The following is a 27,020-nucleotide window of genomic DNA, read 5'->3' on the forward strand; positions in this document are numbered from 1 at the left end:
GTGTTTATATCTTTCTATTTTTTCTTGAGTGGTTCATTGAAAGCAACCACTGGTTATATGTAGTATATATTTTCCATTTATTTTATTTTCAGTAGACCTTAGGGAGAGGGAGCAATACTTATTGCATGAATAGAACAGTTCTCTGCCATTTTGAATGTATACATACAAGTGGGAATACCATATTGTTGGTCACAGTAAATACATGCTTCATAGACCTCAATAGAACATTAAACACTATATAAATGAGTGAGTGAAGCTGTGCACATTGCCCAAGACAAACATTATGGCTGTTTCCACTTAAAAATTGTACCAATAGGCAGAGAAGAATTGTGCCCTTTGTATTTTTTAAGGGAAATGCTAAAAATTACCTGTTAATAAATTTCTATCAATTAGATTTGTCTAAGTCTACATACATGCAAACAAGCATGTATATTGTAATATGTATTCAGTGTGTCTTTGTTTAAGTGTGCTTTGAGTGTGTTTGTAATGGTGGCATATTGCAGGCTACAGATGGCAGGTTCATTGTAGACATACTATACATCTTGCAGTTAAGGACATCAGGGAATTATTTTTTAATGCGTTTACAACACACCCGACCTCCATTATATACACCACACAAGTCCGGCACATTTTTAAGCAGACCTTGAACAAATATTGCAAATTGCAGTGTATCTTTTATATGTATGTAACCTAATGCAGAATTTCTAGCTAATTATCTAGATGGATTTAAACATGCAAAGGTGTCAAATGTCTAATAAAGCACTCTTGTAATGTTTTGGCAGTATTCATATCTAAAAAAAAAAAAAGTGAAGCTGGCCACATATTGGTCCATAAAAGTGGCTGACTTGTCCCCTCCAGACTCTGTTGGTTGCTTATTGGCTCTTGTATGGGGAAGCCAGCAGGCCTACACTACCAATATCTGGCTGAAGGTTGCCCAGATATCTTTCAGGCAGATTTAAAAATGTTGTCACGCACCAATATCTCTGCAGAGCCACTGTATTTTCTGAACAGTTGCTCCAGGGCCAACAATTGGATTAGCCCAATTTGGCCTAGTATTACTTTCTAGTGAGTGTTTTAGAGCAATGGTGACTTCTAAAGATTGTTACTACTAGGTCTCCATATATATGAAAAAATATATGTAAATTATGTTGCCTGATATAAAGTCTACTATTTTGTAAAAGCAACACTATTATATTTATATGATTGCCATTTGTTATATGTGTTGCCAGTACAGTATTAGTACAGCATAGAAGTATATACGGTATGTTTACTCAGTTTAGGAACTTTTACATGATGCACCAGTTTCCATGTGCCGGATTAAGAGAATGTTCCTGTTGTCTTTCAGCTCCCTGCAATAAATGGAATTACTTCTCTCTTACCCTACCCTCTCACTCATTCAATTCATTTTCTTACGTGCAACAATACTTCTAAGTGAATAAGAGAGGTTCTTATTTTCCTGTTTCATTATGTGGCTCAATTACTAATGGGGGCTTAATTCAAAGTATTACAATATATTTTATACATTGCAGCATTATTCCCAGAACTCTAATTTAATTGAGCCATTTGAAAGCTAATTTATAAAATATTGAATGGGGTGGGGAAAAGCACCAGCAATGGGAACCATGTACTTTATGCCTTATAACACTAAGCCTTGCGCTTGATACGCTAGTCAAAAAAACTGCCTCTAGGCACTACATACTGTATAATATTAGTAGGTAGTTTCTATATGGCATTTTAATGTGTTTCTGTGTCTAGAGTCCCCATTTCTCAAGTGTTTAGCAAGACAGAGAAAAAAGAAATTGCTTGTTTTGGGTTATAAAAGGAAAATATATCTGATCTTGCATCCATACTCTAAAATTTTATTTTTTTCCTAACAGAGCAAACCTTAAGTGTCTCAATACATCATACACTGGACAGTCATAATAGTCTCAATAGTTTTCCAATATGAATTTCCAGTTTGTATGAAAGGCACAAATGGATTTATATTTCTAAATCTTTATTAAGGCCCTAACATTCTTACTAATCATTATTGTTGGGAATAACAATCTGTGATACTGCTCAAATATTTTATGAAGCTGCAATAAACCATCCCAAATTACAAACATTGTTTTTTTAACATTTATTTCTTTAGCAAGATTATTTCCCAAAGGGTTTCAATTTGATTTATTTCCAGCTACTGATTCAAAACTGCAGTTGTTCTGCAGATTGCTGTTGTAGTGGTCTATTTACTCCTTGGTATAATGTATATCCATACAGCAGGGTCTTTGGGTTCAGGTATTCAAATATTTGTTACTCAGGGGGTGAAAATGGTATCAGTATGATAGTTTGAATTTAGCAATCAGTTGGGTTTTATCAGTTTTCCATGCTAGAGCTATTCATGCACAGAAAGTAATTGTAAGAATTCTTTCTTCTGCATGCATTAACCATTGGGGAGCTAGGATTCAAAGGGTCAATAGAGTTTGACGTTCAACTGCTCAAAACTTTCTGGCAAACTAAGTATAAACTTTAATAGAATTGAAAATTTATTACAAACAATAGAAACATTTTGTAAAATTTACTGCTGTAAATTCTTCAAGATTCTCCAATTCAGGATTTTAGAAACTAGCCTTTCAGTTAACTTACTGTATGTCTCACTGCTGTGAAGCCCATTTTACTAGCAACTCCTCCTGCTCAGACAAATACTGTCCACCAGTAAGTACCACTTTTGTACACTGCTGAGGATTGATTTTCACCTATTCTTCAGGCACCTTCACTCCAAGCAGGTTAGTTGCACAGCACATTCACAAATAGACTGAGATCAGGATTTTGAAAAATATTTACCATTCTGTTTTTGAGCTACTCCAAGGGTCTTATGGTGTTGTGAATGTAATGTATATTATACAGTTCAGTTCCTTCCTAGAGTAATACATGTATAAGCTTTTATAGGTGTTTCCTACTTAGCCAGTTCATGACTTTGTCCTGCTTGTAGAACTAAAGCCTTTAAAATAATATGGCTAGAAATAGCATATTTTATATACTGTACTCAAGTAGGTTTGATACCTAAATGATACGATTGTATTAGAGAAATTTATGAAAATCAAATGCATCAGTTTTTAAGTTATTAATCCATAAATATACAGTACGGGTATAGTAAGTTGCTATAAAATATAAATAACAGATATTTGAAATATTTGTTTTATTAAATTTTTTTTTTTGCAAGACAAGCTTCCTTGAGATGCAGTGTTTTCCTCTTTCCTAGCAGTATGAAGATAATTGTGTCCATGTTAGCAGTTTTAAAAAGTCACAGCATAATACAATGTGAAGAACACATTTACTGTACTTCTGTGTTAGATGTGTAAGTGGATTTATGTAATCTAATATCTAATCTACAAAAATTGTTTTCTCCTTCAATCAGAATTGAACAGCTAAAAGAGCTTGGTGACCTTTCTCCACACTGGGACAACTTGCGTCAGAATGTTCTAGCTCATTATGAAGAGATGGTCTCTGTCTATCAGGAAAGTCTTGCAGAGCTAGAGAAACATACAGGTACAAGTTATTTCTTATTAAAGGACCAGTAACATCAAAAAATTAAATTGGTTTAAAGTAAAACTGATGTGTTTGCTTCAGAAACACTACTATTGGTTATATAAATAAGTTGCTGTGTAGCCATGGGGGCAGCCATTCAAAGGAGAAAAGGCTCAAGTTACACAGCAGATAGCAGATAAGCTCTGTAGAACATAATGGTGTTATCTGTTATCGGCTATTTAACCTGTGCCATATAGCCATTTTTCAGTTTCCGCCATTGCTACACAGCAGCTTGTTTATATGAAATATAGTAGTGTTTCTGAAGCAAACAATCACCATTTTTTTCCAAATTATTATTTTACTTTAATCCTGACAAATCACATTGTACAGTAGGCTGTTTGGATTTTAAGTCTGGTTTGTGTGTCTTCAGTTTTCAGCAAGTGTTGTCTTCATGATACACAAGAGTTATTGATCAACTATGTCCCAAAGCTGTATGCATTATTTCAGAATTTATAGTAAGCAAAACATTTAATGACAATCATTTAAGAATTAGTAGTTTGTATTTAATAATGAATTTGGTGGCAAAACAAAATGATCAATCAGTTTATAATCCACAGTTAAAAAAATGTATTATTATTAATACATAGGTCCCTTTTATGATATGATTGTTGGCTTTGGGGCCAAATGAGCAGATCCTGAAAATTAGTCCCACATCTACCTGAATGAATATCTGCTCATCTAGTTCTGAGTAGGATGTTTATATCATCAAGGATGTGCCGATATTGTATGTTGAAAATATCTTGAAATTAACATCCTTTGAGATTCTATGCTGAATGAACAGGCTGCACTTGCTGTTGTGGAGTTTTGCCAAATATCTTGCAGCTACACAGTTTCGTTACAGTTTGAAATATAATTTGATAAAATTGTTACATCACTAAAAGAAACAGAACAGAGTAATATACAGGCAAGAAAAAAATGGAGGACAGAATGTGGCTGTCGTAATTCTTTTCTGACAAGTCAATAAAATAAATTGTGCTTCAGCTTTTGGCTTTCTATATTGCTGTATTTTAAGTGCAGCCAAAACATAATGTTTGATGAATGTGACATCATTTTCACCATGCTGTGTCGCTGTTATAGACAGCAGGCAATGTCTGTCACTTAAAATCCATTACCATTTCTGCACATTAACTACTGTTCTATAGAGGACTAAGAAAGTCCATGCTGAGTGCAGCTATAAAATTCTTTCCATTTCGTAAAACTAGATACACAGCAAAATCAAAAGAAGAGCTGGAATGCGAAAATATTTGCATGTTGCTCTAAACAAAAAGAAAACAAAGAAAAAAAAATATACCATCTGCTTGCTGCATAGTACAATTCCTAAAGTGCTCAATTTTGTCTTTTTTTCCTCAGGGTCTTCTTTCAAATCAAGCTGCAGTAAAGGAGAAAAAAGCCTAGAGTTTGTTCCAATTAACCTGCACTTACAACGAATGCGAGTCCATAGCCAAAAGTTAAAAGGTAAATTTGTTGGAGGATTTTTAAGTGGTAAATGATAACCCTTGTAATGAAAATAACAATTTTTTAATTGTTTTACTGTGAGGATTTAAGTATTTTAATAGGCTTGTTTCGATTCTGCTTATTGTTATCATCACTTTAAAATGTCTATCAATATTCTCGTGATACAAGAAAAGTTCCATAATCTTATATTAGTTGATGTGTCACTTTATACAACTTAATCAGTAAAGACTTAAGACTCTGCAGCAGAGAAAGTGTGCAGCTGGGCACCTGTACTGGAGAAATGCAAGACTGAACCATGAAATTGGAGAATGCTTTCTTGAGACACTAGACTTTATGAGGGACATTACACAGCGTGCACTTTGGTAAACAATACCTTACCAACATGAAAGCCTCCAATAAAGAATGCAATCTATCATTACCAGAGAGGAGAAACGGATGCCCTCTTAGCCAAAAAATCTGAGCTTGAACCAGAAACAGACAGCAGAAGGGTACTGTGAAATTTGAGAAAGAAAAGGTGAAAAATCTAGTGATTCTGTCAACCTTGTATGGACTTCAAACTGGAAACATACAGTAAGGGGCAGATGTATCAAGGGTCGAATATCGAGGGTTAATTAACCCTCGATATTCTACTGGCGAATATCGAAGGATTTTGAGCAATTCCTTTGATCGAACGATGGAAGGAATAATTGTTCGATCGAACGATTAAATCCTATGGGAACCTTCCCCATAGGCTAACATTGGCCTCGGTAGGTTTTAGGTGGCGAACTGGGGGTCGAAGAACGATTTTTAGTTCGAATCGTTCGATTCCAAGGTCGTAGTCGAAGGTCGAAGTAGCCAATTCGATGGTCGAAGTAGCCAAAAAAACTATTTTTCCTCTATTCCTTCACTCAAATTTAGTGAATGGGCCCCTAAATGTGCAGCAAGAAACTTATAAGACACCATGAACATAAATACATATATGGGTGGAAGTCATCATATTTCATCATATTTCATCCCCAGCCAGTGAACCTGTGAGCATCATGTTGCTCACCACCCCATTTCATGATGTTCTTCAAGGCTGCACAGCAGGTGCTTACTTTTGATGTACCAGGAGCACAGTAGGAATTTATTCTGTTGAAATATGCAAAGAAAGATACAAGTCTACAGCCAATCTAAGGGTACTCCTGCCTGGTATTCCACATGCGACAAATCAAAAGCCTATCATAGCCCTTTTTTGGCAATACTTGAATACTTCAAGCTTAAATGGCTCCCCAGCACTTTCTTTATTTGAATGTGGCTCAATAGTACAGACGGATGGGGACCCGAATAATCATTACTATATAATACAATATATAATGATATATGGATCTCCTTATGAAACAGTGACCATTGTAGGACATTTTTTCCTACCAATACGTTCTCTACAGGAGTCTTATTTACTTCAAATTCTATAAATCTACTTTATAGCTACTTTATAAATCAATGACTGGGCTTTGTAGTGTTTATAAATAGAAATCTTACCAATATGGCAATTCTGGGGAAATATCAGCGAAAAATAAACAAACATTTTTACGCACGCAACTATTTTTCTCACTCCAAATGCATTAAAATCAATTTGTTTTCTTCTTGTGGCAACTGTTTTTTTTAAAGTCAATGGGCGTTATTTCTTATGGTGACCTTTTTGTCCAAATGCATGTAAAGTGTTTTTTTTTTCCAATTTAGAATTCATATATTTGTGGCTGAAATTTCATTGACCACTTTACAATCAATAAATTAAATAAATATCAAAAATCTGTATATTACCTCCTTTAAAACATATTAAGAAACCAGCCAATTCATTCAGTTCAATTCATACACAGAAAGGAACTCAAAACTCATAGTTACACTAAAAATCAATAACTTAAGAAATCACAATCAGCAATCAAATTCATTCAAGTAATATTAAAATGTTAAATGACCTTTACCAGTTCACAAAACCAAAATAAAAAGTCTCAATGCTTCCATTAATCACATAGGGGCACATTTACTAAGGGTTGAATTTCGAAAGTGAAAAAAAACTTTGAAATTCGACCATCGAATTGCAGTAATACGATTTTGGAAATCGAAGTCAAAGTTTTTTTTGATAGAATAAGGCCATATGTGATCGAAGTAAATCGTTTGTTCGATCGTTCGATTAAATGCTTCGATTTGAATGATTTAATCGACCAATCGAACGATTTTCAAAAAAAAAACAACTTTGATTTCTTAAAACTTAGCCAAATGTTGGCTATAGGTTCTAGGAGGTCCCCATAGCCTAACATAGCAATTCAGCAGGTTTAAGGTGGCGAAGTGTCGAAGTCGAAGTTTTTTAAAGAGACAGTACTTCAATTTTTGAATGGTCGAATATTCAAAGCTTTTCCAATTTAAGTCGAATTTGGCCTATTCGATGATCAAAGTACCCAAAAAATTACTTTGAAATTCGAAGTTTTTGAATTCAAAAATTCACTTCGAATTAACTTCGACCCTTAGTAAATGGGCCCCATAATTTTGCCCAATTTCACTGTCTGTCACAATTCGGGATCTTCCATATATTGGTGTCTACAAAGCAATTTAAAAAGGAAGAATGTGTCAAAGGTATTTGGAATAAGCAGGTCTCCCAAGGAGCTTTAATATAGCTACAGCTTTTCTCCAATTGATTGTGATCAAAAGTCCACAATGGCAAATACTCCAGACACTATTAAGGCAATGTATAATTCGGGGCTACCCCCACTACCCTCCTTTTACTGGCACTTAATTCCCCCAATACTGGATTGCTCACACCAAAACTAGTATGGATTCTGGACTGAACAGGTGATCTCTCTCACAATCTACTTTGCAGCTTTCTTAAGCACTGCTACACATAAAGGTTGCAGTGGCGTCACCTTGTAGCACAGCATGCATTCCACAGTGGAACACATTTACCCACTGCTGCACAGTTATGAAATAGGTTTATGCGGAAAGATCAAACATGTGTTTGTTGAACTTATACTGAAAGGTTTAAAGTGTTCCACAAGCACTGCAACGCGTTTCACCTTTTGGTAGCAGCTATAATCAGGAAGCTACAATTTAAACTTCCCTATATATCTCCGCACTTAAAGGGGAGGCCTAATGTCTTACATACATATTCATTATACCATATGATGAACATCCCACATTTTAAACAGCAATAAAATTTCACTTGTATCTTTTACACTAAACCAAAATTCACTCTAAAATGAAGCAAGTTCAGAGTTACTATTTAAACCCCTAGGTCTCAAAGTATTTAGCTTAAAGATCCAATCATGTTCTTTGCAACATAATGATCTGTGCCTATTACCCCCTCTTTTATTTATAGGTAGGTACCCAATCATATTTCCTTTATGCACAGATTGTAAAATGTTGAAATGTTCAAGTAGGAAGATTCACCTTTCTCCTCTCTTTTTCCTCTCCTTATATTTCCCAAGTGTTCACCAATCCTAGATTTTAAAGAACAAATAATTTTCCTATATATTGTACCTAGATTGTGTGTACATTGAATTAAGTAAATAGCATGTGTTAACAAAATAATTTTTCAAAAAATTTTTTTTCTTAAAGTCTGTCTGAGCTTCAACATAAACCCATTTCTTAGCCAACTTACATCTTAAACAGTGACCACAGGGGAACATACCCTTAAATTTCAGGAAAGCATATCCCTCAGATGTACCTTTTTTCTTTTCACTTTTTATTTGTCTAGTAGCAAAGGGGACCCTTCACCCAAAAAATTATTCCTAATCCTATTTTATCACATCAGTCAAGCAAAATGAACTTTAATTACACTATATAAATTATTTGAATCTTGTTTCCTCCAGTCTGGAAATTTATTATTATAGCGAGCAGGCAGGAGCCATTTTATTGACACTGTTATTAAGGCAAGCCTTGCATCATCTCAGAATCTTGTTTGTGCACCAGAATGGGGGACCCGATGTCCATCCCCATGCACTGGCTACACAATTAAACTGTGAAGAGAATGGGGGAATGTGGGGAGAGCAGCGATTTCTTGGAAGTGCTGAATGGAAATTGAAAGTAATTGTCTGCCCCGCCTCTATGCCAGGGCATATAGGAGGGGCAGACAATATTTGATTGACAGCTCATATGTTTAAATGAGCGTACAACAGCTTTGAATGCTTTAATAAAAAATAGAAATTGGATTTCATGTTTAATTTGAAAAGGACTTTTATTAAACAGCTTTTTGCGTCTGGGTGACAGGTAACACTTTACTTAGTACCTTATCCTCTAAAAGGATGTGACAATGTTTCTTAATCACGTTAAAAACTTTCTAGCTTTCCCCACTAACACAAGGTCCTTTATTACTCCTATTCTTTATTTTCTTAGGGCTAACAGCATCTTTCTATCTAGAGTTCTCTTTCTCTATATCTGTTTCTAATTTATCCTCCACATAATCCTTCTCTAAAAATCTATTTTTTATAACCACCACCTGGCCTTCCAAATCTTGCACCCTACTACAATTTTTCTCACCCTCATGAATTGACCATATGGAACCCCCTCTACCCATGCCTTCTGGTGGCAACTATCAACAGGTAAGTAGGAGTTGACATCCACTTCCTTAAAGTGAGTAGTAGTGCAAATAGCACCATCTATATATGAAATCATCAAGTCAAAAAAACAAATTGATGTCTACTAATACTAGAAGTCACAACAATGTTCTTATCATTCGAGTTCAAATGATTAATCAGTTGATTAATCAACAGAGATTCATGACCTTTCCATGTCATATGGATATTGCCTATGTAACGCCTCCCAAAAAGTATATGGGGGCAGTACATAGAGTCCACCCAAACAGATTGTTCCTTCCAAGAGGCCCATAAATAACCCTGCATAGCTTGGTGCAAAATTTGTACCCATGGCCGTCCAGCCAGTCTGTATATAAAAAAAACCCTTCAAACAGAAAATAAAATTTAAAAAAAAGAATCCAGTTAATTAGCATCATTAAAAATAGATTAGTCATATCTGCAGTCATTATTGTATACATTGTACAGGTATGGTCGGGACCTGGAGTTTTCTGGATAAGGAATCTTTATATAATTTGGATTTCCATACATTAAACCTGATTAAAATAGATGTAAACATTAATTAATCCCAATAAAATTGTTTTACCTCCAGTAAGGATTAATTATATCTTAGTTTGGATCAAGTTCAAGGTACTGTTTCTTTATTAAAGAGAAAAAAGTAAAACATTTTAAAAATCTGAATTTCATTAAAAGGAAGTCTAAGGGAGATGGCCTTCATGGCCATAATACGGATCTTTCTGGATAAAAGAATTTAATTTGTTCCAATGCTTCTTATATAAAGTGCTTTTGTACTGTTTTGTTTTGACAAATGTTATATATGGTCAACCTCTGATTTCTGGAATCAGTAGACCTCTACATTTACTGGAACTGTGTTGAGTATACTGCATGGTTTACAAAATATTTCCCACATTTATTACCATATATTTAGCCAGATATAAGCATGGTTATAAAGAAGTCAGCAACGTAATGATACATTAGTCACTACAGGGAGTCCTGGAGTTACATACACCCGACTTACACAACTCACAAACAGAGGCTATTACAGTAAAATACTGTAGTTTGCTTGGCCTTTATTAGCATTTAGATTTAATAAAGCATCTGCCCCAATACCCTCCGGCATGTGTTGTCTACTGCAGAGCACAGAAAGGTAAAAATAAATACATTGTTAAGACAGAAATCTGTCTAAGTTGCACTTAATAAGTAAATGTATATGTTTCAACTTACATACAAATTCAGCTTAAAGGAACAGTTCAGTGTGAAAATAAAAACTGGGTAAATAGATAGGCTGTGCAAAATAAAAAATATTTCTAATATAGTTAGTTAGCCAAAAATGTAATGTATAAAGGCTGGAGTGAACAGAAGTCTAATAAAACAGCCAGAATCCAACTTCCTGCTTTTCAGCTCTATAACTCTGAGTTAGTCAGCGACTTGAAGGGGGGCCACATGGTACATTTCTGTTAAGTGAGTTTGCAATTGATCTCAGCATTCAGCTCAGATTCAAAAGCAATAGATATGACCCATGTGGCCCCCCCTTAAGTCTCTGATTGGTTACTGCCTGGTAACCAGGGTAACCAGTCAGTGTAAACCAAGAGAGCTGAAAAGCAGGAAGTAGAGCCCTGACTGACTTGTTATACATCAAATCACTTCAGCCTTTATACATAACATATTTGGCTAACTAACTATATTAGAAACATTTTTTATTTTGCACAGTCTATCTATTTACCCAGTTTTTATTTTTACACTGAACAATTCCTTTAAAACAAACCTACAGACCCTATCTCGTACTTAACCTCGTACTTAACCTTTTTCTGCAGACTGATCCCTGTAGTTCTGGGGGCACAGTGTAACCTGCTGTAAACAAAAACTGAACCTGACATGAAAGGAGTCAGCTCAGTCTATGATGCAGTATTGTTTTTTCTTTTGATGTTCAGTCATATAATGTGATAAACAAGATTTATCTCTGAAAAAATATAGGTGGAGCGGTCAGCAGGGAAATGTGACACATCTCATAGTAAATGATTCTGCCCTTGGCAGCTATATGGAAAGACTATTTGTTGTCCTGCTTTACTCTAAGGCCTTGAAACGATGCTTCATTTTTATGTAGTCATCTCTTCCAATCCGCTTGTTCTGAAGAATAAATATGAAATAAATAAGCCTTTGTGATGCAACAGCAGACAAATAACATTCTAAATAAAGGCCCTTTCTGTGTTACTTTACAATATTTTCCATAAGTTTAATCCATGCCTGAACGAAAAGAGCGAGAACATTCAACAAAGACTAAAATGACAGCAGCACAACTCTTTCCAAATCCATAATAAAGAAATCTCCAGTAAAAGAAATAGGCTTATGTTGTTTTGTTCCCTACTGACAACAAAATAACCTCCAGTTAGCTTAGTGTGGCTTTTATTGTCCTTTTTTTATATATTTATGCTTTATGCAAATTACAGGAAACAGAGGACTAGCTCTCAGTGTCATAGAGATATGATCGCTTTATGCGGTACGTAAGCGCATTTCGCTAGGAGAAGAAAGTACCTGTCAAACCGAAGATAGTATATTTTACAGAGTTATATAATGCATGCCAAAAGTAGTTGATTGTTTCATTACCTTATAGACAGTGCATTATAAATTGTAGTTATTTGTTCATAGTTGCTCATACTCATACTGTAACATTCAGTCCATTGTTTTACACTGTCTTACAGTAAAAAGCAAATGCACCTCTACCTATATCAAATAAACTTGCTACCCCCGGCCTTCTAAGTGATAAGAGCATTGATTTTATCCAGGACAGGATTAGCAGTGGAGCTGATAAGTACCAGCTGCAGAACCAGGCCCCTTTGCAAAAATAGGCTAGCAGTGATTATGCAAAGTATGCCTCTACTGAGGTGTGCAATTGCAGATGTATTATGCTGTGAATTTTCCTAGTAAAATATCCCTACAACGCAGAGCACAGTCTCATAGAATCAATTGCAGAATTACAGGAACCTTTGTTTCCATAATAATGTCAGTAGGCCCAAGCCAAATCTCACTTTGTAGAAAAACTACTATACATTTACTGTGCTAAGGCAGGATCCACTCTGCTTACAAAATTGGCTTATTAGTTTTGTTGAGACACTTTGCAAAAAAAAAAAAAGATAAAGGTATATTTTAATACTGATTTCAGCAGCGATAGTGTTTTTTCCATACAAGAGAGTTGGAGTATATGCCTCTAGTGTATGGGATTTGTGGTATTATGATGTGGTCTAAAAAATTACAATATTAGTTGCAGTTTCAGGATGTTTGAAGATGGCAGTACACAGTACAAGTACACCCATTAGACCCAAATCTAACATGCAATTAATCTGTGATAACATCATACTAATGTGTATCAATGCCAAACTATACCACTGAGAGGCTTATTCAATTCAATCTATTTCTATCTGTATGCAGTTCATATTGTTCTAATAAAATGAGGCCCAAGATGAGTTGGTTGCAACTTCTCTGATAGCTATAACCATCTGTCCTGAATGAAGCTTGCCTCTACAATTGATATAAAGGCAGAATGTAATTTTTTTGCAAAGAATTCTGCTAGATTTTCCTGACAAACACAAGATTTCAGCCCAGTGCTCTGAATCTGAAGTTCAACTTTGTGCAAGACATTGAAAAGCGCAGCCCTTTCATTTTTTCCTGCTTCGTGGCATGTAGTACTTCTAAGTCTGTCTGCTGGGCAGAAACCTGCCACAGTTACAAAACTGATTGAGTGCAAAATGTCAAGCTGCAAAGTTGATTAAAAATGAAAACAAACCTTTGCAAATATAGGTATGGAATCCATTCGGGTATATAAAAAAATTACAAATATATATTACATGACGAAAACAAATTAATTTGAGCTAGTGATATAGTTGCTGAGTCTGGGTCCTTTTTCTACAGAACTCTAGCTACTGCAGATGCAAAAACCATAGCCAAGAGGGAAAAGAACATGTTTACAGATCACTAGAGCTAATGTGTAAATATTTAAACCTCAGGTTATCTCCAGTTTATAGGTAGTAAAAGAACTGCAAAGACACTTGTTCAATAACAAAGAGCCAGTCGGCTGCAACACATCTAAGGCACATGTAGACCGCAATCCTATTCAATCCTTATACAATACTGTCTTAACTTCTGCAATTGCAAGGTATTTTTGAAAATTGGGCAACTTGGACTTAAGTTAAGTTGATCTTTCTCATTTGTGTTTTGAGATAAAGTAATTTTGTAACACTGCTGTAATTAGGGCTATTCTGTTGAATCAAATGTGCAGCTTTACATTTTTGATAGATGGATATCATTTTTAATTAATCCCTGTTTTAAACCATGATACCATATTTTAGTGAAAGTGATAGCGAAAATAATAACATATTGGTTCACACTGTGCTCCATTGTTAAATTGCAAACTGGGATTTTCTGCCCATTAAAAACAAGTTAGTTGCGCAGGTATACGTGTGGGAAAATTAAACTGGCTTTCTCTACGAATTAAAGCTCGTTAGCTTATATTAATTAATCATATGATAATTGCATAAATAAAATTACCATTATATGGGCTCAGATGTTTCCCACTATGCTTAATTGCTTATGTTTTCTTTCCTACAGATGCCCTTTATGATGTAATCACCATTGGAGCTCCTGCAGCACATTCTCAGGGATTTAAAAATGGTGGCCTCAGGAGGCTCCTCAGTAGATTTGAGGCAGAAAAGAAAAAGTATGTTATCGTAAAGTAGAAGTAATTAACCCTAAAACCAAAATGTGATATTTTTATTTTTAATTCTTCACTTTGTGTGAAATTGATGTATGGTGATATGTTTAGACCCTTAGGAATTACTAACTACTGTACACATCAGTGAAAAAATAACTGTACTTATGAATGCATAACACTGCAGGATACGAAGTGCTGTGCAGTTTTACAATATAAAATAGCATGACACACAGGGAGGACAGCATACTAAATAAGTATAAATATACAGGAATTTAAGAAATTAAGGGACGTGGTAAGAAACACAGTAGGAAGGAGATCCCTACCTCATAGAGCTGACAATCTAGGTGGATTTCTCATATTTTTATATTCTAGAATTCTGAATTTCTAATCCGCATTTTCTGTATTTTTCCCTGTCTCTATATTAGTTTGATTCTTTCTCTTGGGTTAAATATAACATTTTCTATTTGAGAAACTATAAAAACACTATACTTTCATTTACTGCATAAGGCATACGTCTACTCACCAACAGTACAGATTCATTACTATGGAAAGTTAAAAGGATCTCTCCATCTCCATTCCCAAAGAAGTGGGGTCTGTAGAGGGAGGAGTTGAAAAAGGCAACTCAACCTCTCTATGGAGACTCTTTAACAGCAGGATCGCCATCACAAATATTGGGGCCCCATATAGCCTACACCTCAAGGTCCTCTCCAAGGGCAAAAGACTCCTTTTGATCTATAATCTTTTTACCATCCTTGAATTCACAACCAAGACACGCGGCTGATTTAAATAATATCTAACTGGGGAATTCTGAAGTATTCCCAGCAGTTCAATATTTTCCCCATTTATCAAAACGAATAGACGCATTTATCAAACTTAATATCTGTGTCATCAGAAGTGCTGAACATTATTATCTTTCAGAATCTTTGTACCCCAATATTACAGGTGGGAAGAAAGGATTTCCATGCTGCAAATCATTCCAAAGCAGAAAATTGTTAAATCTAAAACTCTTTATAATGTTTCAATGAGTGATAGCTATCATTATGGCTCAGTAAAAATTACTAAATGTTGATCAGCCGCATTGTATTACTGGTACATTAAACTTGCAAAATGATTAAAAAAAGCAAGCCAAAGGCAGAAAAAGGAATGGCAACCATGGAAACATATTTAATAAAAGCATTATCTTTCATCGCAGAAAACTGCAACGCTATCTAAGAATTCTCAACCAGCATTTGTTAAACTCACTGAAAGTCTTCTCCCACAGCACCACTATTATAGATAACATAGATGTTGTGGAGAAATGTCCTGTGACAGAGCAACACATTTCTCTCCTCTTATAACCCTTGCAGTTGTTTGACTAATGCTACAAATTTTCCAACTGCGCATTTTGGGATATGCATTCCCTGTTTATTTCCCCATTACATATTTAGGGAAATAAATATTATGTATAGGCATAATGTGCTGCTGTGCAATATTATTATAGCAATCACTTTCATCTTTTATGAAAATGAAACTTATGTTGGAACCTCCCCATCCCTGTTTTGGCCCCCTGGAGCAGGCAGCTCTGCTATCCAAGTGCACATACAAATAGGCTTATGCTTATGAATGACGTGGTGAACTTCAGTAGCATGGATGATAAATGCTTGTTGTATCCTAAGGATGGTGAATACCACCATCTATGCATGCCCTAAATACAGGTGTACATGAAAACTAGTGCCAGCTGGCACTGAGCAACAATTGTCTCTTATAAACAGATTGTTACTGTCTTACAAATAGAGATTGTTTATTGTGCATGTATTGTTATAATCCAACCCCCCGCCTTTTTCACAAATATGCATTATACTTAAGATTTCTTCTTTGTCCATTCCACTGTATTGACCAATGTGATTGCTATCAAGCAAAAGATTATAGAAAAGGGAAAGTGGAAATAATATGACGTTAATCGTGTACTCAGTTGTTAATTATCCCTTTTTACATTTTTTTTTTTCAAAAATAACTTTTCAATATATCTGGGGTTGACTTCCATGATGCCTGCCAAGCAGCTGTATTCCTCTGCTCTAATGGGCTGCTGCTGAGGTTGCCTCACAGTCAGATGGGTTACTTAACAGAGAGCATGTTGATGTTATAGCTTTTGGAGAGAAGTACTCTGCAATCTATCTGAAATCCAAATTCAACCCAGCACTCTGACCTGAGCTAACAGTGAACAGAATACTTGTTTCCGATAGTTATAGTATCAGCGTGCGGTAGCTAAGCAATCAATCCAGCATAGTTCTATGGTCTGTGCCTGTTCCTGTATAACTTTTCAGAACTGCTGGTAATTAAAGTTTAGTTCACATTCATTAAGTACAGTAACATTTTTACATTTACATGTTTATTTTCCAGTAAACACGTTTCCCATAAACACTTTTGTTAGCAGTAATATTGCAATTATGTTTTTCAGTACCGGGTACCAGTGTATTTACTATTCACCTGAGAACACAGCTAAGGCAAAAGAAATTCTAAGTAGTGTCAATCACCTGCAGCCTCTTATATCAAGCCATACGGATCTCCTGCTTAATTCAGCAAAACTGCAATCTGCAGAGAGCCTAAAGAATTCTTTAAAGACACTCTCAGAAACGGTAAGGTTCAAAGCTTTGGACCGGGGAACAAAATAAATGTGCTTTTCCAGTCTGAAAGAAAAAGCTTAAAATGAGCACAAAATTCTATGTTGCTAAATAGTCATCATCAAAAAAAAAAAGGTTCACCATGCCTTAGTTCAATCACCATGCCTTAGAACAATCATTTAAATTTTAAATAAAGCCAGTCAGATTGTTTTGCCACAAATATGGATTCATTCATCTTAGTTACCATCAAGTACAAGGAACTGTTTTATTATTTCAGATAAAAAGGAAATCATTTTAAAAATGTGTTGGCTTAAAATGGATTCTATGGGAGATTGCTTCCAGTACTTTAGAGCTTTCTGGATAATGGATCCCATAACTGTACTCTATACTTAATTTACCCATTAAACACACAAACATTAATATGTACATGCATATTCATTAGATTCAAATTATAACCCTCCATAATTCCCTTTCATCTATAAAATAGTTTTCTTTTTCAGAAGAAAATCCTGTTTTCACATTATTGATATTATTTGACTTAAGCTATTAATTGCCTGTGTGTCTATCTGTATTTTATTAGATAAATAATTAAAAAAACATTTGCTATACTATTTATGTAGTGACATTTTTATGCTTCAATTATTAAATGAGTCCCAGCTCTGCTGGAATTGAACATTTTTGTGGATCACTACTGTGAACATTTTTCTACAGTTGTTAATGATTACCATGGCAACTCCAGAAACCTTTATCTTAGGCTAAAAAGTACATAAAAAGACATAATGCAGCATCCAAATTCAATAACAGGTTTAATGAAATAATCTTTAAAGTTGTTCTAGAATAATCTCAATATCAGGATTTGTAGAAATGTTCCACTACTTGATTAACAAGTGGTGAGAATATGAATCCAATATTTTCCCAAGAAAATATCCTAATTACTCAGATCATCTAGAAGGAAGAGGGGAAAAGAAAAATAGAATACTATAGTGTATAAAATAGAATAAAAATGTATTTTGGGAAGTCTTGCTATTTACCATGTTGTCAAAGGTGGAATTCTTGGAGAAGTTGCACCCCACCTTACCCTTAATGAATGGAGCTTCCATGCTGTGATACAGTCTGGCACAGATGTTATTGAAATATATTGTGTTCTTTTGTAAGAATGTAAGTTTACAGTGATGCCTGCAAGCATAGTAAAGTTCCACATCTGTGGCCTCAATATTTACCTAAGCATAAGCATGTAAATTATGTAAAACCTACAAGAGTAAGGAATTACTAATGGTGAAGTATCTGCACTCTGAATCACGAGTTCAGTTCCACTGCTAGTGACACCTCTTTGCTCAACTGCTTTACACCCTGGGTAAGCAACACAGTTATTTAGGTACAGGTATGGGAATTATTATCCGGAATCCTTGGGGCCTGGTATTTTCTGGATAAAGGGTTTTTCTGTAATTTGAAGTAAAATGCCATATATATATATATATATATATATATATATATATATATATATACAGTATCTATATATATATAATCCAAAATTACAAACCGCACTCCAAGGTCTTGAAATGGTTAAAAAAGTGAAAAGTTTATTTCAACGTTTCGGCCCACCAACTCGGGCCGTCTTCAGGAAGTGAAAACCATACAACACAGGTGCCAAATTTATACATGTAAAATGGCGCCACCCTTGTGGATGTGACGTCATCAGTGAGTTACCTTTGTTAATATTTTGGACTATATGCATTAACATTATTAGCCATCAGTGACATATGAGTGCATATGTAGTTTGCTAGTGAGGGTATAGTGACCAGTGAGTAATGTTAAAAGATTAAAAACACTCTCCAGAGCAACACCTCGTTGCATTCTATCTGTACTGTACTGCAAACAAGGGTTACGGAGCCCCAAGGAGACGCACATAGCCCAAGTAGATGCGCAAAGACAGGGACCGATGGCTGCTACACACTCCCTAGACAATGCAATAAAGGAGTGAGTTCCGCGATCCGATGGGTCACCATGGCAACCGACGCATCAGCAGCGAGATAGCAGCGGATAATGGGTCTATCGTAAGGGATATATGTACCACGGACCGGTCACTGTACCTGACATGCGAACAGCATAATCTGGGCGAAAGTTTGAAGGGCTTGCCCTCCTCTGTCTCTGACTGGGGTAAGTCTAAACGTACAGTACAGTACAGATAGAATGCAAGGAGGTGTTGCTCTGGAGAGTGTTTTTAATCTTTTAACATTACTCACTGGTCACTATACCCTCACTAGCAAACTACATATGCACTCATATGTCACTGATGGCTAATAATGTTAATGCATATAGTCCAATATATTAACAAGGGCACTCACTGATGATGTCACATCCACGAGGGTGGCGCCATTTTACATGTATAAATTTGGCACCTGTGTTGTATGGTTTTCACTTCCTGAAGACGGCCCGAGTTGGTGGGCCAAAACGTTGAAATAAACTTTTCACTTTTTTCACCATTTCAAGACCTTGGAGTGCGGTTTGTAATTTTGGATTCTTATGCTATGCTATAACCAGCACCCAGGCGGTTGCCTATATTGAGAGTACACCACTATAGACTGTATATATATATATATATATATATATATATTATGCCTAATATATATGGTTTTTAATTTGGATAACCATACCGTAGATCTACCAACATTAAACCCAGTTGGAAAATTCTGCCACCAATATGGATTTCTGCAGTGTAGTTATCATCAAGTACAAGATGTTTTATTATTACAGAGAAAGTGGATTTACAATGAACAAGCGCAATCTCTGCCCCAATGGAGATTACAATCACCTAGACGGAACATATAAACTCCTTATAGACAGTGCCCAAGCCAGAATTGAATATAGCGCCACAGCACCACAGGGCAGAAGTGCTGCCCACTAAGCAACCATGCTCAGCTCAAGAAGCCTTTGAATGGGTTAAAACAAAAAACAAGGCAACTGTTATTTTTTTATTGCAAAAGTACCCTAACCTTTCTAATTGGTTATACTTATTCCCTTGTATGGCATTTTTAGGGATGGCTTTATCAAAGAGTGAAACTCATACTGATACTACGTCTATAACCATTTATTGAAGTTGCTTTTTCTTCAGCTCTTGTCTAACCCCCTCATTTCACGTGAAATCAAGGGTCATCTGTGATTTTGTGAGTATCATGGGTCTCCCACCAGCCCCACCATTGTCAGTGCTCCTGCTGTCCTTACACACACTGATAAAAGATATCTGGGCTAGTAGAGATTGTCATTTGGTTGGTATTTAACTGGCCTAGCTGGTTAAAATGAAGCAATACACCAATGTTAGGAAATAGAACAGAAATAGGATGGCAGATATTTCTAGAAAGGGTGGCAACTGTATGTAATACCTAGAGGTTATAAGAACAGCATGTTAGAAATATATTTATGCTGATATTGAGAGAGTCTCTGAATGGCTATTATGCTGTACTTGATCTTATTATGTGTCTAATGAGTTTACTGATACTCCCAGGTAAATGGGGAATTATTATTTATTAAGTTCTGCTAATTAAAGCGCAGGCTTTATTAAATTAATTAGTACTGTGTGTAGCAGAGCATAATTCTGGTGAAAGATAATCAATAAGCTTAATTTATTATGGCTTTTTTCCTTAATATGGCATTAATTGCATTAACAATATTAACTGCCTAATGGAATTTGCTGAATCTTAACCTGAGAGATCGTTGCTTCTTTTCAGCATCCCAGTTTGGCTGAATGCAACTATTCAGCTAAATCTCTGTGGGACACAAGCATCTCTAAACAGTAAGAGTAATACTGTAGGCAGTGATGTTGATTTATTTCACTATCCACTTTATAAATCATTAAAAATAACATGCATTTGGGATTCAGCTGATAAAAGGGAGACTGACATTTTATATCTGTGGAAACTATGAAAGTTCTTACAATCCTGTCTGGATAGTAAAAATGTTAAGTGATTTGTGAATGGCAGCCTTAAAACCAAAATGATTTTATTGGTTTTCTTATGCAATTCGAGGGCTGTGTCCCCATCATAACATAACATGTTGAGTTTTTTTGTTTAATTCTTTGTCTGAACGGCGCTTCAATTCATTTGAGAGCCGTGGTCCCAGATAGTCATGAATGTCATAAATGGGGTTGTTTACAGGTTAGGTTTAAATCCATTTACTGTATGTAATAGGTGGCAGTATATTTTTGTGAGAGACACGGGCAGTGGGACTAATACAGCAGCAGATTTAACTCACACAGATAGCTAGAGGATAAAAGGCACACAAAAAAAGTTTTGCATGGGTTGGCCTGTTATTTTCTGCCATCAGGTACGTAGGAGTATGTGCATGTGATTTTTATATCCAGATGCCCTCACAGTAAAATTATAGCACTGTCACTATTAAAATCACGTGCCACAAAAGATGCTGATTGGCATCCATATTGGTGTATCACTCAAGTTTCAAAGGAGGCTATATAGCAGATAACCGCTATTCACTGGAATTCTGGGGGAAAGAATGCACTAGTAGCAAAAGAATGTCTATCTGCACCCCATTATTGCATTTTGCACTGTTTGTAAATGAGCCCTACTAACTTGATGCTCAGCATTTTATGCTTGTATATTGAAATCTTGAAGTCTTTTCTGCTACTAGTGTATGCTACTTTATTTCTTCAAGTAACACGGTTTATGAAGCAAAAGCAGCTCCTCAGTAAGACCTTTAAAACATAAAGGAGCTGAATTATTAAACTTTTTTTTTTACTACTCAGTGTTTTTTATATTTAAGAATTTGTTTTCCACATCATTCGAGGGCAAAAAAAAGTGTCACTGGGCTCTTAAAATCCTATATAGCAGAATGGTGGTTTGCTCAAAGCAATCCTCAAATGTGATAAAATTCCAAATGCTGACATACTTTAGTGTTGTTCAGGACAAAGATAAAATGTAAGGATATTTACAGCTGATCCATAACTATGTAAAGTACTGAAGCCATACAAGTACCATTTTATGGAAGCCCAAGGTGATTAAATATTTGTATTGTAAAGTGGTACACATGCACACATGTATACCTGTTTATTTTAAAAGCTAGGTGGCTAAATCCAGAAAGGTACAATACATAAAATAAAGGTGGTCTGTACTCTAATAGCCTTGTTTCTTAAAGGAATTGTTCAGTGTAAAAATAAAAACTGGGTAAATAGATAGGCTGTGCAAAATAAAAAATGTTTCTAATATAGTTAGTTAGCCAAAAATGTAATGAATAAAGGCTGGAGTGATTTGATGTATAACATGTCAGTCTGAACACTACTTCCTGCTTTTCAGCTCTCTTGGTTTACACTGACTGGTTACCCTGGTTACCAGGCAGTAACCAATCAAAGACTTGAGGGGGGCCACATGGGTCATATATGTTGCTTTTGAATCTGAGCTGAATGCTGAGGATCAATTACAAACTCACTGAACCGAAATGTACCATGTGGCCCCCCTTCAAGTCGCTGACTAACTCAGACTTATAGAGCTGAAAAGCAGGAAGTTGGATTCTGGCTGTTTTATTAGACATCTGTTCACTCCAGCCTTTATATATTACATTTTTGGCTAACTAACTATATTAGAAACATTTTTTATTTTGCACAGCCTATCTATTTACACAGTTTTTATTTTCACACTGAACTATTCCTTTAAGGTGTATATGTCTTACATTTCCATTACAATCACTTTGGCTCTTGCTTGGGCCTGGATATTGGAGCACATAGGGGGGGAATGTAATTTAAGTCGCAAAGAGAAAAACCATTCGCACCAATAAGAATAAAAATCCACCTCTCGCAATGTAATATTGTTCCTTAAACTGTTATTGCATTGCAATTTCTAATTGCGCACTCTTAAAAACTAGGACTAATCCATAATTCATGGCTGGAAAAACTCCATAGTACCCATTTAGGGGCAATTTTAATCATGCACTGTTAAGAAGTGCTTGAAGGTGTCGTAATCTTTTGGAGCAAACATAACAACTTTTTTAGTAAGAAGTTTTATTACATTTACTGCACATTGGCACAAACTATAAAATTCGCAAATGGTCTTCCACTGTCGGAAGTGGTTGGTAAACAGTTTCCAGGTTCGCAAAAGTTATATTAAATTCACGCAGAGCCAAATTTGTTCACGCAAAGGCTTAACTTTTCGCATTGTGTATAGTTTTTCCATTACCGACTTTTATTAGATACCCCCAAAAGTTTTTTTTGTATGTGTATATAGAAGAGTTTGAGGGTAGGTGTATTTCTCTCCTACTCCCTTATGTATTGTGGCCCTGGGATGTTCACATTGGTGTATGATAATAAGCAGGTAGTAATCTGCAAGCACAGCGGGGAAGGGGGGGTTAGGATTTTTGAGAGCTGCGTGGAAATAGAGCAGCAGAGTGGAGCTGGCTTCTAAAGAAAAAATGCGGATGAATGTGCTAAAAGTCGGTAATGGAAAAACTATTCACAATGCAAAAATGTATGCCTTGTGCAAGCAAATTTTCTTATGCACAAATTTAATATATTTTTTTTACGAGCCTGGAAACTGTTTAGCAACCACTTTGGACAGTGGTAGAAAGATTGCAAATTTTATAGTTTGCAACAGTGCACAGTGAGTGTAATAACATTTCTTACAGAAAAAGTTGTTATGTTTGCTCCAAAAGATTATGACACCTTCAAACACTTCTTAACGGTGCACAATTAAAATTGCCCCTAAATGGGTACTATGGAGTTTTTCCAGCCATGAATTAAATTATGGAGTAGTCCTAGAGAGGGAAATATCTTGTGTTTAGTTAGAGCCTAAATGTGGCTAGGTTTTTGTTTTGCTTATTCATCTGAACTTGTCAGAGACTGAAAGTTATATAAAAAAGAAGACATGTCCATCTCATCGGGTTAAGATTAGAGTATCTCTTATCTTAACCCAATATCTAGAAGCTCCGAATTATGGGAAGACACTCTATCATAGAGTTCATTTTAAACAAATAATTATATTGGTTCTTAATATTTCCTTTTTTCTGTAATAATATAACAGTAAATCCATACTGATGGCATTTTCCAACTGGGTTTAATTTTGGTAGATCTAAGGTATGGTTATCCAAAAAGTATTAGGGATAATAGATAATATATATATATATATATATATATATATATATATATATATACAGACAATATATATATATATATATGTAATAAGGATAGAATTTACTAGCTATTTGTGTGCAGTATATTGTATACTAAACGTTTGCTTTTAAAGTCATGTTTTAAGATGATGTTCAAAGTATACTATTATGTTTTTCTAGACAGAGCAATTTGTTCGTTCATTTAAGGATCAGCTTGTCAGCAATGCTCTTTTGGCACTATCCACAGCAAGACCAAGCTGTGCTAACAAAAAGCTTACTGATCCTCTGAACAATACAGAAGATGATAAGACACATGAGCAGGATAACGTGCACCAAATAACAAGGCAAGATTCCATACCTCACCTTTCGGATTATGATGAGGAAGAATGGGTAAATATTTCTTATTCGTTATTTTGCAAGTTGATTAAAAACAAAGTGTTATTTCTAAATGAAGCAAGGGCTTCAGGTGTATTAAATAAAATGAAGATGGTACTTTGCATACAGAAGTATGATACTCTGGTTACGTTTGGCTGGGTTTTTTAAACAAGTGCAGCTAACAAAACTTTGGAAGTGTTTTATTTTTATAGAGGCAAAACAAGGATGGCTGGAAGAAACACTTTGGTTAAAGGTTTATAGCAAGCTGTTGTTATGCTATTGTCTGCCATTATACGGCTCATTCAAAAAACTGGTGATGATAATGTGATTGAATGGACCTTGAAAAAAATCAAGGGAAAACATTTGTGTTGGTTGGGCAATATGTTTATAAAATCTTCTAAATTCCTTTTTACTTTGACAAATGTAGAGAGTTTCAGTCCCAAGGCACACAGATGATAACCACAAGTTTTACTTTTTCTCCAATCGCTGCATTATTTCCACTTAAAGTGATACTGCCACTAAAAAATAATTATTCAAAATATTAATTTACATCAAAAGTTACCTATAGCTCATGTTGATCATTTTTCACTCATAGGGCTGCTTTTGTAAGTAATTGTTACTTGAAGTTCCTAAACCTGACTGTTTTGCCAACCTGACTGTCCCTTCTCAACATGTCAGTTACAGTTTCTAATGCTAAAAGACTGCTGAAGCTCATATATGGCAGCCCCCTCAGAGAGGAACATGGGGGGATCAGATGGGTAATATTATGATAGATGTAAAAAAAGGTTTAATTTCTGGTGTCAGTATATCTTGAATCTGTTTTTGATCTGACACCAGCATAGGGTAAAATCACCTTAAAAAAAACCTTAAATGACAGTCAAGTGGACTACATTATTCTTCTTTTGAAACAAACCTAAACATTTCAGTTGTACCATGATCCTCCCTCTTTCTTGTACCTGCACATTGAGATTTCATATATTCTGTCACAGAGGTCAGATGACACTGATTATTTATAACAATTTTATCATTTTAAAAAATGAAGTGATCATCATATGTGGGCAGACTTTCTAAGCCACTTGTTGGATCATACATCATGGTATGATTGCATCACAATTATTGGTCAAAAGGTGAATTGAGTTAGTTGATGACCAAATTTACTGGGTTCATCAGTCAACCAGGAACTGTATGGGTCAATGTTCATAATTCTGAATTGTTGTAATAAGAGAGCTTTTTAAGAAAGTTTTTACAATTTTTTAAAGAAATTGTAACATCATTATGATATATTAAAGAGTTAGACTACTCTGACCCTATCATTAAGACAAAGGAACACTTTTCTAAAATATGAGGCAAATAAGCTTTCTTAGTATATACAGTATCCTCCATAAACTATTATTACATATATTTATAAAATACCAACATATTCCATAGCCCTCTACGTAATGGAAATCAGTAACTGATAAATGAGGTTATTAGGGTTCTGCTGCAAGGGTTACAATCAATAGGGGTGGGGAAAAGTGAAATACAAAGTATTGAATTATGTAGCTGGAGGGAAGTATATGTTATAGAAATATTGTCTGTGTGAAGGGGATGTGTTATGAGAAGCAATGACTTGTTGACTTGTGTAAAGGAGTTAGAAGTTGTTAGGCTACTGTGTAAGATTCATGGAAGAGGTGAGTTTTAAGGGGACATTTATATTCTGCAGGGAAGGGCAATGTTTTATGTTGTGGGATAATAAATTCCACAGGTGGGAAGTTGTTCTGGTAAAATTTTTTAGGCATATATGTGAGCGGTTTACTAGTCTGAGGTCATAAGAGGAGAAAACTGGTCAATTTAGAGTTTACAAAAGTATTGTATGGAGTGTATCTGGAGAGGAGGTTTGAAATGTAAAGTAGGTCATGAGCAAATAAATGGCAATCTTGGAGACGGTTGTAATAGTCTAGGCAGAAGATGATTAATAAACAGTATTTTTGTGGTTTCCTGATTGATAATTGGAATATATTTTTAGTATATTTGTAGTTGGCAAGTTTTTGCGAGACACTGTATGTGAGGAGTGAAGTATGAAACATATGTCCATCAGAGCTGAGCATTAAAACAGAGAATGAAATGTTTAACACAAGTATTGTATGTTGTTTGGCTCAATCTCAAATTGTGTATATGGGTAATCTTGGCCTTTTTCCTAGTCAATTAGTCAGTTATAACACAAAATACTACTATGCTTATCAGTACATTTCTCCTGACTACTTGGTTTATTACAACATAATCAGTTTATGTTTTTATTTCAATTTCAAACTCTATTCTTCCTCTGCCTTCACAAAAGATAATTTATCTTCAGTGTGTACTTGTGTTGAACATTTGGTGATCAGTGGGTACATTACAATAGGTGCTGCAAAGGAATCTGGCCTTTGGGTCCCTTAGGCTATGCACCAACTTGTAGCAAACAGATTTGGGCAAGGGTGTTCCTGCAATGTGGGGATTCAAAAACATTTCCAAAGGCAGAGGGTAGTTTAAAAATGGTAGCCATGTGAACAAGATTTTACTAATATCTTTTGGGGTTTTATTGGGGTTATTAAATCAGGGTTGACAAGCTCGTGGCAATACAGCTTTGTAACAACTGTTATTCCCAGCACTTTCATTTCCCAAATACCTAGTGTGCTATGAGACTGACATCCC

General features: G+C 35.3%; 1 protein-coding gene across 5 annotated transcripts in view; it reads left to right on the forward strand.

The window, feature by feature from the left end:
• Nucleotides 1–27,020, forward strand: part of LOC108699497 (type II inositol 3,4-bisphosphate 4-phosphatase) — a 308,688-nt gene that overhangs the window by 222,491 nt on the left and 59,177 nt on the right. For all 5 annotated transcript variants that reach the window (XM_041589702.1, XM_018231625.2, XM_041589710.1 and 2 more), the window contains 5 exons: nt 3,395–3,525; nt 4,915–5,019; nt 14,166–14,274; nt 16,706–16,883; nt 24,156–24,365. In XM_041589702.1, the coding sequence (XP_041445636.1) occupies nt 3,395–3,525; nt 4,915–5,019; nt 14,166–14,274; nt 16,706–16,883; nt 24,156–24,365 (733 nt within the window). The remainder of the gene's footprint in view (nt 1–3,394; nt 3,526–4,914; nt 5,020–14,165; nt 14,275–16,705; nt 16,884–24,155; nt 24,366–27,020) is intronic.

This window comes from Xenopus laevis, chromosome 1L (genome assembly GCF_017654675.1).
Source record: "Xenopus laevis strain J_2021 chromosome 1L, Xenopus_laevis_v10.1, whole genome shotgun sequence".
Classification (NCBI taxonomy): Eukaryota; Metazoa; Chordata; class Amphibia; order Anura; family Pipidae; genus Xenopus; species Xenopus laevis.